Genomic DNA, 12,716 nt, shown 5'->3' with positions numbered 1-12,716 from the left:
CTTACTACTCTATCCATTTCATTAGGACTGGAGGAACTAGAGCAATCCACTCAGATATGGTGAGGTGAGGGCTGGAAAAACCTAAATGCCCACTGCCTCCTTTATCAATGCATAGAGTTTCTGGAGATGATTAGAACACAGTAGTTTCAGGCCCTCATATTATACCACAATTAAAATCTCCTTCATTGAATAGTCATTTTTTTTCTTTTTTTTTTCCACTTTCCATCCTCCAAACCACTGAACAGTACATATACCACTCCATTCAGTCCCTGTGTCAACATTGTCTCCCTCCCTCTGTTGCAGTGTCTGTGGTGCTGAAACAGTCAGCAGCCCTAAGTATCACTGTGACAAAGTGGCCATGTTTGGGTATGTGGGCTGCAGCAGCACATGCCCAGGCAATCTGACAGTTGGTATCTGGATGGGCATGAGCTGCCTGACATCATAATAGGAGTCTGCAGCTCTGCCAATCCCATGATTTAGCACTCGGTGTGGATGCATAGCTTACATGTACTTGTTGTACACACTGGGGGTATGTCTACACTACGAAATTAGGTCGAATTTATAGAAGTCGGTTGTGTAGAAAGCGGTTTTATACAGTTGATTGTGTGTGTCCCCACATAAGTGCTCTAAGTGCATGTAGTAGGCGGAGTGTGTCCACAGTACCGAGGCAACCGTCGACTTCCGGAGCGTCGCACTGTGGGTGGCTATCCCACAGTTCCTGCAGTCTCCGCCGCCCATCTGAATTCTGGGTAGAAATCCCAGTGCCTGATGGGGCTAAAACATTGTCGCGGGTGGTTCTGGGTACATATCGTCAGGCCCCCGTTCCCTCCCTCCCTCCGTGAAAGCAGGGGCAGACAATCGTTTTGCGCCTTTTTTTCTTGAGTTACCTGTGCAGACGCCATACCACAGCAAGCATGGAGCCTGCTCAGCAAACCGTCACCATATGTCTCCTGGGTGCGGGCAGACGTGGTACTGCATTGCTACACAGCAGCAGTTAATTGCCTTTTGGCAGCAGACAGTGCAGTATGACTGGTAGCCGTCATTGACGTAGTCCTGGGTGCTCTTTTAATCGGGCGCCTGGGCAAACATGGGAGTGACTCAGCCAGGTCATTTCCCTTTTAAGTTTCGTCTCGTGGCGATTCAGTCCTACCGGCAGTGCACTGTCTTTTAACCTCCAGCCAGCAGAAGATGATGGCTAGTCGTCATACTGCACCGTCTTCTGCTGAGCACCCAGGAGATGACGATGGCTAGCAGTCGTACTGCACAGTCTGCTGCCAGCAAGATGTATAAAGATAGATGAAGTGGCTCAAAACAAGAAATAGATCAGATTTGTGTTGTGTTCATTTTCTCCTCCTTCCTTCTGTGAAATCAACAGCCTGCCAAACCCAGTTTTGAGTTCTATCCTTGAGGGGGCCATTCAGTTTCTTGCAAAGCCACCCCCTTTGTTGATTTTTAATTCCCTGTAAGCCAACCCTGTAAGCCATGTCGTCAGTCGCCCCTCCCTCCGTCAGGGCAATGGCAGACAATCGTTCCGCGCCTTTTTTCTGTGCAGACGCCATACCACGGCAAGCATGAGCCCGCTCAGATCACTTTGGCAATTAGGAGCACATTAAACATCACGCGCATTATCCAGCAGTATATGCAGCACCGGAACCTGGCAAAGCGATACTGGGCGAGTAGGCGATGTCAGCGCAGTAACCTGAGTGATGAGGACATGGACACAGACTTCTCTCAAAACAGGGGCCCTGGCAATGTGGGCATCATGGTGCTAATGGGGCAGGTTCATGTGGTGGAACGCGGATTCTGGGCTCGGGAAACAAGCACAGACTGGTGGGACCGCATAGTGTTGCAGGTCTGGGACGATTCCCAGTGGTTGCGAAACTTTCGCATGCGTAAGGGCACTTTTATGGAACTTTGTGACTTGCTTTCCCCTGCCCTGAGGCGCAAGAATACCAAGATGAGAGCAGCCCTCACAGTTGAGAAGCGAGTGGCAATAGCCCTGTGGAAGCTTGCAACGCCAGACAGCTACTGGTCAGTCGGGAATCAATTTGGAGTGGGCAAATCTACTGTGGGAGCTGCTGTGATGCAAGTAGCCAACGCAATCGAAGATCTGCTGATATCAAGGATAGTGACCCTGGGAAATGTGCAGGTCATAGTGGATGGCTTTGCTGCAATGGGATTCCCTAACTGTGGTGGGGCCATAGATGGAACCCATATCCCTATCTTGGCACCGGAGCACCAAGCCGGCGAGTACATAAACCGCAAGGGGTACTTTTCAAAAGTGCTGCAAGCTCTGGTGGATCACAAGGGACGTTTCACCAACATCAACGTGGGACGGCCGGGAAAGGTACATGACGCTCGCATCTTCAGGAACTCTGGTCTGTTTCAAAAGCTGCAGGAAGGGACTTTATTCCCAGACCAGAAAATAACCGTTGGGGACGTTGAAATGCCTATATGTATCCTTGGGGACCCAGCCTACCCCTTAATGCCATGGCTCATGAAGCCGTACACAGGCAGCCTGGACAGTAGTCAGGAGCTGTTCAACTACAGGCTGAGCAAGTGCAGAATGGTGGTAGAATGTGTATTTGGACGTTTAAAAGCGCTCTGGCGCAGTTTACTGACTCGGTTAGACCTTAGCGAAACCAGTAGTCCCACTGTTATTACTGCTTGCTGTGCGCTCCATAATATCTGTGAGAGTAAGGGGGAGACGTTTATGGCGGGGTGGGAGGTTGAGGCAAATCGCCTGGCTGCTGGTTTCGTACAGCCAGACACCAGGGTGGTTAAAAGAGCACAGGAGGGCGCGGTGCGCATCAGAGAAGCTTTGAAAACCAGTTCATGACTGGACAGGCTACGGTGTGAAAGTTCTGTTTGTTTCTCCATGATGAAACCCACCGCCCCTTGGTTCACTCTACTTCCCTGTAAGCTAACCACCCTCCCCTCCTCCCTTCGATCACCGCTGTCAGAGGCAATAAAGTCATTGTTGCTTCACATTCATGCATTCTTTATTCATTCATCACGCAAATAGGGGGATAACTAGCAAGGTAGCCCGGGAGTGGTGGTGGAGGAGAGAAGCACCAGGAGGGGTGGTGGAGGAGGGAAGGACAAGGCCACACAGCACTTTAAAAGTTTAAAACTTTAAAACTTATTGAATGCCAGCCTTCTGTTGCTTGGGCAATCCTCTGGGATGGAGTGGCCGGAGCCCCCCCCACCGCGTTCTTGGGCGTCTGGGTGAGGAGGCTATGGAACTTGGGGAGGAGGGCGGTTGGTTACACAGGGGCTGTAGCGGCGGTCTGTGCTCCTGCTGCCTTTCCTGCAGCTCAGCCATACGCTGGAGCATATTGGTTTGATCCTCCAGCAGCCTCAGCATTGAATCCTGCCTCCTCTCATCACGCTGCCGCCACATTTGAGCTTCAGCCCTCTCTTCAGCCCGCCACCTCTCCTCCCGGTCATATTGTGCTTTCTTGCACTCTGACATTGTCTGCCTCCACGCAGTTGTCTGTGCTATGTCAGTGTGGGAGGATACCATGAGCTCAGAGAACATTTCATCACGAGTGCGTTTTTTTCGCCTTCTAATCTTCACTAGCCTCTGGCAAGGAGAAGATCCTGTGATCATTGAAACACATGCAGCTGGTGAAGAAAAAAAAAGAGGCAGTGGTATTTAAAAAGACACATTTTCTAGAACAATGGCTACACTCTTTCACGGTAAACCTTGCTGTTAACATTACATACACAGCACATGTGCTTTCGTTCCAAGGTCGCATTTTACCTCTGCATGTCCCCTTAAGAAAAGCACCTTATTTCAACCAGGTGACCATGAATGATATCACTCTCCTGAGGATAACACAGAGAGATAAAGAACGGATGTTGTTTGAATGCCAGCAAACATACACTGCAATGGTTTGTTCTACAATGATTCCCGAGTACGTGCTACTGGCCTGGTGTGGTAAAGTGTCCTACCATGGAGGACGCAATAAGGCTGCCCTCCCCAGAAACCTTTTGCAAAGGCTTTGGGAGTACATCCAGGAGAGCCGCAAATGCCAGGGCAAATTAATCATTAAACATGCCTGCTTTTAAACCATGTATAGTATTTTAAAAGGTACACTCACCAGAGGTCCCTTCTCCGCCTGGCGGGTCCGGGAGGCAGCCTTGGGTGGGTCCGGGGGGGACTGCCTCCAGGTCCAGGGTGAGAAACAGTTCCTGGCTGTTGGGAAAACTGGTTTCTCCGCTTGCTTGCTGTGAGCTATCTACAACTTCATTATCATCATCTTCCTCGTCCCCAAAACCTGCTTCTGTGTTGCCTCCATCTCCATTGAAGGAGTCAAACAACACGGCTGGGGTCGTGGTGGCTGAACCCCCTAAAATGGCATGCAGCTCATCATAGAAGCGGCATGTTTGGGGCTCTGACCCAGAGCGGCCTTTTGCCTCTCTGGTTTTCTGGTAGGCTTGCCTCAGCTCCTTAAGTTTCACGCGGCATTGCTTTGGGTCCCTGTTATGGCCTCTGTCCTTCATGCCCTGGGAGATTTTGACAAATGTTTTGGCATTTCGAAAACCGGAACGTAGTTCTGATAGCATGGATTCGTCTCCCCATACAGCGATCAGATCACGTACCTCCTGTTCGGTCCATGCTGGAGCTCTTTTGCGATTCTGGGACTCCATCATGGTCACCTCTGCTGATGAGCTCTGCATGGTCACCTCTGCTGATGAGCTCTGGCCAGTGTGGCAAGCTGCAGGTGACCATGCAAACAGGAAATTGAAATTCAAAAGTTCGCGGGCCTTTTCCTGTCTACCTGGCCAGTGCATCTAAGTTGAGAGTGCTGTCCAGAGCGGTCACAATAGAGCACTCTGGGATAGCTCCCGGAGGCCAATACCGTCTAATTGCATCCACAGTACCCCAAATTCGACCTGGCAAGGCCAATTTAAGCGCTAATCCACTTGTCAGAGGTGGATTAAGGAAATCGATTTTAAGAGCCCTTTAAGTCGAAAAAAAGGGCTTCATTGTGTGGACGGGTGCAGGTTTACATCGATTTAACGCTGCTAAATTCGATCTCAACTCCTAGTGTAGACCAGGGCTGGGTAATGTTCTACAGCAATACTGTGTGGAGGCTGGAGTTTTAATACACATCAGGAAATATCAGTTATGACTCGCATGGCCACTGGGACTTGACCCCTCCTTGCGCTTCCTAGCAGTTTGTATAATTGTACATATACCTGCTGTTGGTGTATGCCATAATATAGACCTGCATCTATGTTCTCAATATGCATTCATTAATTAAGCATTAATCTGCTTTTGCTTTGAATTTCATCTTTTTATTTTATTTTTTTAAAGGGGATGGAAAAAAGGGGCTGGGGTGCAGAGATGGAGGTGCTTGTTGCATCAAGTTAGCTTGAAGAAGGCAGTCCTGAACATTTGCTTAGCAAGCATCCTGTCCTCCAGGTTAGAGCTGGTCAGGAATTTTTTGACAAAACTTTTTAGTTGAAAAATGACAATTTGTCTAAACCCAAACTTCTCATGAGGAAAGGGTTGGTTTCAACTAATTTCTTGATTGAAAGCTTTTGAAAAAAAGTTTAGAAATAATCAACGTCTGTTTTGACATTTTCTAAATGAAAGATTAGTTTTCTGTTTTGAAACAATTTTTGTTTTAAAAATTAAGCGAAGTAGAGTAAAAGAATAATCAAAACCTAAACATTTTGACCCGAACCAATTTTGTTTTGCATTTTTGGTTTGTGAACGTTTGAGACTTTGACTTTTTTCATCTCAATTGAATATGGAAATTTAAAAAACAAACACACCCCTCAAACTTTTACAAAGGGGAAAACAGTTTCTCACTCAGCTCTACTTAAGTTTTCTGGTCAGCCAATAGCAGCGTGTTCCAATGCTAGTAATGCTTTTAAACTTTAATATATTTGGAGTTTTGTAGGTGGAGTTCTATGACAACAGGTCAGAGCTGGTTCTTGACAGCTCTGGGGGAACACTGCAGTACGCATGCTCCCACAATTGAATTAACCGTTGTAATAAAGCAGTTATCTTCTTAATCTGCCTCTAGTCTTTTAACTACTATTCCAAGCATAACAAATGTGTGACCTAGGGAATCGTGCATTCATGTAGAGGCAGATAAAGGATTCCCTTGTTAAATAACTGACTGAAGTAAATTGTGCAAGCCTTCATTATGGGAGTATTCTATGTGCTTGGTATTCTGTAAGTATAGAGGAATTTATGTTCTGTGCCTGAAAGGCTTCCGTTATAAATTAGACAGACAATACAGTTCCGGTACACAGGGTGTTCAGATGAAGGTCCGGTTTCCAAACAGCATGCATGTAATTATATAGTAGCCCAAATTTTCAAAAGTGACTTAGTTATTTTTGGGTGCACAACTTCAGCTGCGTGATTTTTCAGAAGCTGCATGATTTTTTTCAGAAAGTGCTGAGCCCTTGTCCTCTAAAAATCAAGCCCCTGCAAGGTAGCTCAGACTGGGCACCCAAACTCACTAATTATGGCCAGTACAATTTACCTCTATTTTATTTGTTAAGTGTAGTGCTGCAAATGTTCAGTAGAGGAGCAGGTTTGAAGGGAAGATTTGCAAGAGGGCAGATGTTTGGTGTATCTGGAAGGGAGAAGGCAAAATGTTCCAAAGATAATGGCACGGAAGAAGATGTGAAGATGGAAGTGAAAGAAACCTACAAAAAATGGAGTGTTGCAGAGAGCAGCTCAGGGTTTGAATAAGAGGGAATGAGAGCAGAGAGAGCTGGCATGGTATTGTGGAGGACCTTTACAGGAAGACAAGAGTCTTGAATGGGATGTGGAAGAGAAGAGGAAGCCTGTGAAGGGAATGGAGGGAAGAGAGTCGTGTAAGTGGCAGGTGATCTTACCAGTCTCTCATTGTGATTTCAGTGCAAAGGGTTTATTTGTTTAAAATTCTGACTGATGTGCTCTATGCAGTATGTGCAAGAGAGACTTCATGTGTGTACTGCCAAGGACTTGTGGCCCTATCAGTGACCTGACCTCCCTGCTGTTTGGTTGCTTATGAATAAGAAGCATCCTGACCTACCAGTTTGTGCTGGTTCAGTTAGGTATGAACAAAGGTCTTCCAGTACTTCTCCTCCTAGGAATTTGCCTCAATGCTCTAGGTAAAAGCTTCCCCTGCTCACACCCATTATTGTGCACCAGTGTTGTGCAACAATGCATTGTTGTGCACTAGGCCAGAGGCTTCCTGGGGTAGCAGTGGAATGTTGAATTCTTCTCCCTGCCAAAGGCACAGAGATGGAAGGAACTGTGTGTGTGCCTCTGTGAAGGTTTCCCTTAAAGTATCTCCTCCCTTCCCCATCTTCCTACTATTCTCAGGCTCAGTTTTCTTTTCCTCTCTCTTTTTCCTGTTTAAAGAATGAGCCATTTAATGGCTTTTGACGTCTCTGTTAATGCTTCCGCCTGCTAGAGTAAGCGAGCTCTGAGATGACACTGCTGAGGAAGGGGGAAGCAAGGCAGGAATTTGCCTTTCCACGGAGTTATAGGGCTGATGGATTGGAAGGACGAGGCACAAAGCTTTGAGACATCTAGGCTCCATCTTGGTGTTTTGTCTCAACTATCTTCTTCTTCCTCTCCTTGCCTCCAAACTTCGCCTCAGTCTTGGACAGCAATGATGGCTACAGCACCTTCCCTCCTCATAACCATTCTGGGAGTCCCCTGAGGGAATGGAGATGAAATTGAGGCTGTATCAGCCAAGTGGAATAAAGTTGAGGGAGAAGGGTCACCCTACATGGTTCTCGGTCCTCTGTACCTCAGTGGTTGTGTTTTTGGGGTGAGGTGGTCATTACCATGGAATGCCCAGTCATTGGGACCCTGGTAGGACACTAATGTTACTCCCTGGGACTGAGGGAGTGTGAGCTGGGGTCATAATGCTCTCATTGTTCCTCTGTGATTACATGCCATTTCCTGAACTACTCCTTTGTGGTGATTCACTCGGGAGCCGGAATGTGGGGAATGCTTGTTTAATACAAATGTAAATCCCAGCCAGGTCAGGACTGTGGTCGCCACATCACTGCGTCTCCTTTCTGCTCCCCTACTACTCCCCAAGCACTTACAGTCTCTCTTACCCTCCTGAGTCTCTTTTCCTCCCATCCCCCCCACTGTGGGTTAGTGGCTCTGTAACTATCACATGAGGCTGACTGCTTGCAGTGGGCTGAGCAGTGTCCTGGTAAGGAATAGTTGTTAATGTACAAGCTACAGAGGAAGGGTTGCTTCTTTTGGCTCCCCATGAGATATCATCTGGACTGAATACACGCTAGGTTAGTTGGATTAGAGAGAAAATGTACACCACTGGCCAGTTGAGAGACCTGCTGTCAGAGTCACTGTAGGCCTCTTGTTCTCTGGATTACTGGGAATCTTCCCTCATTGTAGAGCTGATGCTGTTATCTCCATATCCCACAGTCTCAGACCATCGACTCATCTGATCTATGAACCTGCCTTTGACGGTGACTTGATAGTGTGTAGTGCTATAATAGAGTGGGGAGAGGAGGATTCCTTCCAGACCCCCCGCAGGAGATCCTCTTGCCCTGTTGTCATTGGCAAGTGCTTTGAAGAAGGCATATAATGGAGCAATCTTTCCGGAGGGAGGGTTGGCTGCCAGCAGTGGAGGCTGTAGGACGTTAAAAACAGGAGTCAAAGGTGGGGTGGGAGGTGGATCTTACACCTGAGGCTGGAAGTTGCCCTCAGAACATAGGCACTGATCAGGAGCCTACGTTCTGATTCAGAGCTGAGATTCCAGACCATGTTTCCCACTGATGCCATCATATTCTGCTGACATAACCTGAATTGCTGCCCCTGAACCTGGTGGTAGCTCCCAGCAATGCCTAGGGGCAGAGTAATGGGGGGGTGGGGGAACCAGTGGCAAACCAGTGTGTGTATGAAAACAAATCAAAATCTTTTGAAAGTTTTTTTTAAACTAATCCTTCCCCCCACACCTATCTCTTCCAGTTTCTGTCTGCTGCTGTCTCTTCATACTGTTTCTTTTCCTGTCTGAGCTCACCGGATTCATAGCCACTGAAATGTAAGTAAAAGCTATTGAAAGTTTGTTTTATAGGGTTTTTTTTTCTTTTTTTCCCCAAGTGATTCTTCATTGGGTAGTGTCCCAATGGGTGCTCTGCACCAGGATGTACCCAGGCACTTGATCGCAGATTTTCATCAGCAGTGTCCATGGGTCCATGCCTGCACCCTAGACGCCTTGTGTATGAGGGCATATATGTTGGGGCGGACCCACCGCCACTGTAGCACCTTATCAACCACCTGTAGCTTGAGGTGGAGTGTCACTGTGTTCATTAGCTAGCCATGCGGCTTGCTATGCTTCTTGCTTATTTTTCCTTATTCTCTAGTATTTTCCTTTAATTATTTTAACTATTTTTTTCTGTTATTTAGCAGTTTGTACTTTTTTGTGGGGGTTCCCCCTTCCCTTCTTTCTTTGCCCAATCTGGGCCTTTGTTTTTGTTTTTTTCCTCAGGCCTTGATCTGCTGCCTTGAGTATGGGTTATGGCTAAGATCCTGGGCTTCAAACCCTGCAGACCTGCCATGGACATTCATGTTGCTTCCACTACCTGGGAGAGACTTACGTCCCCTCCAAATGTAAGAACTGCTCAACATTTCAGAGCAGATCTAAGAAATTGAGGGAGCACAGGCTGAAACTCCTGTTGATGGAGCACTCCTGAGACATACAGGGGAGTGACTCAGACCCTGCAAATTGGATCCACTGACTACCTCTGCTCTGGTAGTAAGCAAAGACCCTGTGGGTCCTACGGTACCATCCACACCTTCACATTAAAAGGATCCCAATTTTCTGGAACGAGATAAGAGAAGGGGAAGTCACCCTTGATCTGGGCCTCAGGAGACTTTGTGTCCCAATGTGGGTACCGCTGAGGCTCCCATTCCTTCCAGTACTGACCCCATGGCACCAGCTAGGAAGCCACATAGTGAGAAGCCACCTAAAGCAGCACTGACATTGGCACCAGGCTCAGTCTTTCCTAAACACAGGGACTCCCAAGCCTAGCTGAAATCGTCATGCCCTATAGGCACATCTCGAGCCTTGCCCCACAGGCACATCTCACAGAGAAGCAAGAACCAGCTCCACTGGTGAGGAGGAAGGAAAACCACCTCCTCACCAGATGAGGCTGTCATGCCTCCTTCACCATCTTATCTTGATGATTTCAAGGCCTTTCAAGAACCTATGAAACGTGTAGTAAATGCCCTACCAATTCTGTTGGAGGAAATATGGGAGCCCCAACATTCCTTCTTTGACAGCCTTCCTATGTCTCCTCAGGGCAAGACTGCCTTGCCTATCAATGATGCTCTGCTGGCCCCAGCCCAGCAAACTCCAGCTATTATCCCACCTATGTGCAAATGGGCCGACAAAATATTATATTCCACTCAGAGGCTCGGAGTACTTTTTCTCCCACCGTACACCCAACTCTCTAGTTGTTGAGGCCATTGACAAACAAAACAGGTGACATCGGTTCCATTGAACACCATTGCACAAAGAGCCAAAATGTCTACATCTTCTGAGCCGCAAGAGCTATTCCTGGGACTCTTTGCGGTTAATAGCAGTCAATTACCAAGCCCTGATGGCAAAGTGTGATTTCACACACTATTTTAAGTTCTCACTTTTTATTGAACACCTGTTTCAGGATCAGAGAGAGCAATTTCAGGCTGTCATTGCAGAAGGCTAGACAGTTGCCAAGGCATCTCTCCAGGGCTCGCTCAGTGCTGCCGACACAGCTGCACGTTCCATGGCTGTGACAGTAGTCATGTTCCGAGCTTCCTGGCTGCAGTCCTCTGGCCTCTCCTGTGAGGTACAAAAACAGTTTTGGACATTCCTTTCAAGGGCCCAAGTTGTTTAGTGACACCACAAATAAGTCCCTTCATTCTCTCAAAGATCCCCAGGCGACACTACAATCCCTGGGCATCTATACATCTGAAACAAAGAGAAAATACAGCAGAATTCCGATAGCTAAATGATCTTGTCCAGTGCACTACCAGCCCACGAGACTGGCTAAGACCCCCCTGGAAGAATTGTAGATTCACTAAGAAAGTGCCCTCCATAGCCATCACCTCCCAGTCAGCTACACCCTCAAATCATCCGTTTTGACGCACTGGTTGAGGATCACAATCTGTCTCCCATTCCAGATCCTGTGCTGCACTCCCCCATCTTTATAGGGATCAACTTCCCCATTTTCTACCTCCCTGGCAGCTTGTCACCTCAGACAGATAAGTCCTGGAGGTGATTTCTGCAGGCTGTGTCATCCAGTTCAGCTCTTTACTGCCCTCCCACTCATCCCCGTCCCTCTTCAGGGACCCTTCTCATGAGGATCTCTTGGGGCAGGAGGTATCAGACCTCCTAACACTGGATCTGATCGAACCTGTTCCACTGGACTTCGTTGGGAAAGGGTTTTATTTTCGGTATCAGGGCCCTATGAAAAATGGAGGCTAGAGACCGGTTGTGGACCTCGGGACTTTGAAAACCTTCATCCATGCTCAGCAGTTCAGAATGGCAACCCTACTGCAATAACTCCCTCTCTGGATCTGCAAGATTGGTTTGTCTTCTTCAACCTTCAGGACACTTAACGTCATGCATCCCTCACCCAGACAATTCCTACATTTTGTGGTAGGCAGAGACCACTACCTGTATTGCGTCATACCCTTCAGCCTTTTCACTGCACCAAGGGTCTTTACCAAGGTCCTACTGGCTGTCACAGTCTGTCTTTGCCAGATGGAAATAATTGTCTTTCCCTACCTGGAGGGTTGGCACCTGAAAGTTTGCTCATTTCTCAAGGCACAGACAGCAACCAGCAAAGCCCTGCCTCTGTTGTATTTAGTGGGCCTCTGCCTTAATACAGAAGAGTCTACCCTCACAGCCACTCATTGGGGCCACTCTGTATTTCTTCACCACCAGAGCATACTTGCCTAACGACAGACTTCCCACAATGTCCAACCTTGTTTCAACAGTATAACAGAGCCTGCAAACCCTATCAAGGGCTTGCCTACAGCTTCTGGGCTACGTGATATCCTGTATGTTTGTGACACCCTTAGCAAGGCTACATCTTGGTGTCTTCAAGCCTGGCTGAGAATGTCTATGTCCCCAACAAGCACAGTCTATCCAACTGACTGTCTAACATGGAGGGTCCTCAATTTTCTAAATTGGTGGAAGGACCCACAAAAGATATGCATGGGAATTTCATTCCTACAGCTTCCTCCCATGAGGATCCTCGCCACAGACCCTTGCCTGGTAGGTTGGAGTGCGCATTCCCAGAACCTCACAGCACAGGGCAAATGGACCCCTGAGGAGGTGATGCTGCATCTCAATATACTAGACCTCAGAGTGGTTCATTACTCTTGCCAGCACATCCTACTCCACATCAGAGGCCAAGACTTCATTCCTCATCATAGCCATCACCTCAGCTAGGAGAGTATGGGAACTTGGAGCCTTGATGTCTGGACAACCATACACAGTGTTCTGTTGCGATAAGGTGACACTATGTCCACACCCTCACTGTATAATTCCATGTAATCAGGAGATTCACCTACTAGTGTTTTATCCCAAGCCTCGCTCTTCAAGAAAAGGAACAAGCCTCCATACACTACATGTGAAAAGAGCTCTTGCCTTTTACCTTGACAGGACTAGATCCTTTAGGTCTTCCACTAGACTCTTTGTCTCTGTTGCAGAACAAATTAAAGGGTG

General features: G+C 47.6%; 1 protein-coding gene across 3 annotated transcripts in view; it reads left to right on the top strand.

Annotated features, from left to right (window-relative positions):
• The window catches only part of ERGIC1 (endoplasmic reticulum-golgi intermediate compartment 1), a 103,578-nt gene that overhangs the window by 42,838 nt on the left and 48,024 nt on the right, over positions 1 to 12,716 (top strand). For 2 of the 3 annotated variants that reach the window (XM_074960573.1, XM_074960571.1), the window contains exon 3: positions 8,969 to 9,041. In XM_074960573.1, coding sequence (XP_074816674.1) covers positions 8,969 to 9,041 — 73 coding nt within the window. Of the gene's footprint in view, positions 1 to 8,968; positions 9,042 to 9,488; positions 9,611 to 12,716 lie in introns of all 3 variants that reach the window. The other variant, XM_074960572.1, reaches the window with a different exon arrangement.

This window comes from Natator depressus, chromosome 8 (genome assembly GCF_965152275.1).
Source record: "Natator depressus isolate rNatDep1 chromosome 8, rNatDep2.hap1, whole genome shotgun sequence".
In the NCBI taxonomy this organism is placed as follows: Eukaryota; Metazoa; Chordata; order Testudines; family Cheloniidae; genus Natator; species Natator depressus.
This window is presented reverse-complemented; position numbering and strand designations above follow the sequence as displayed.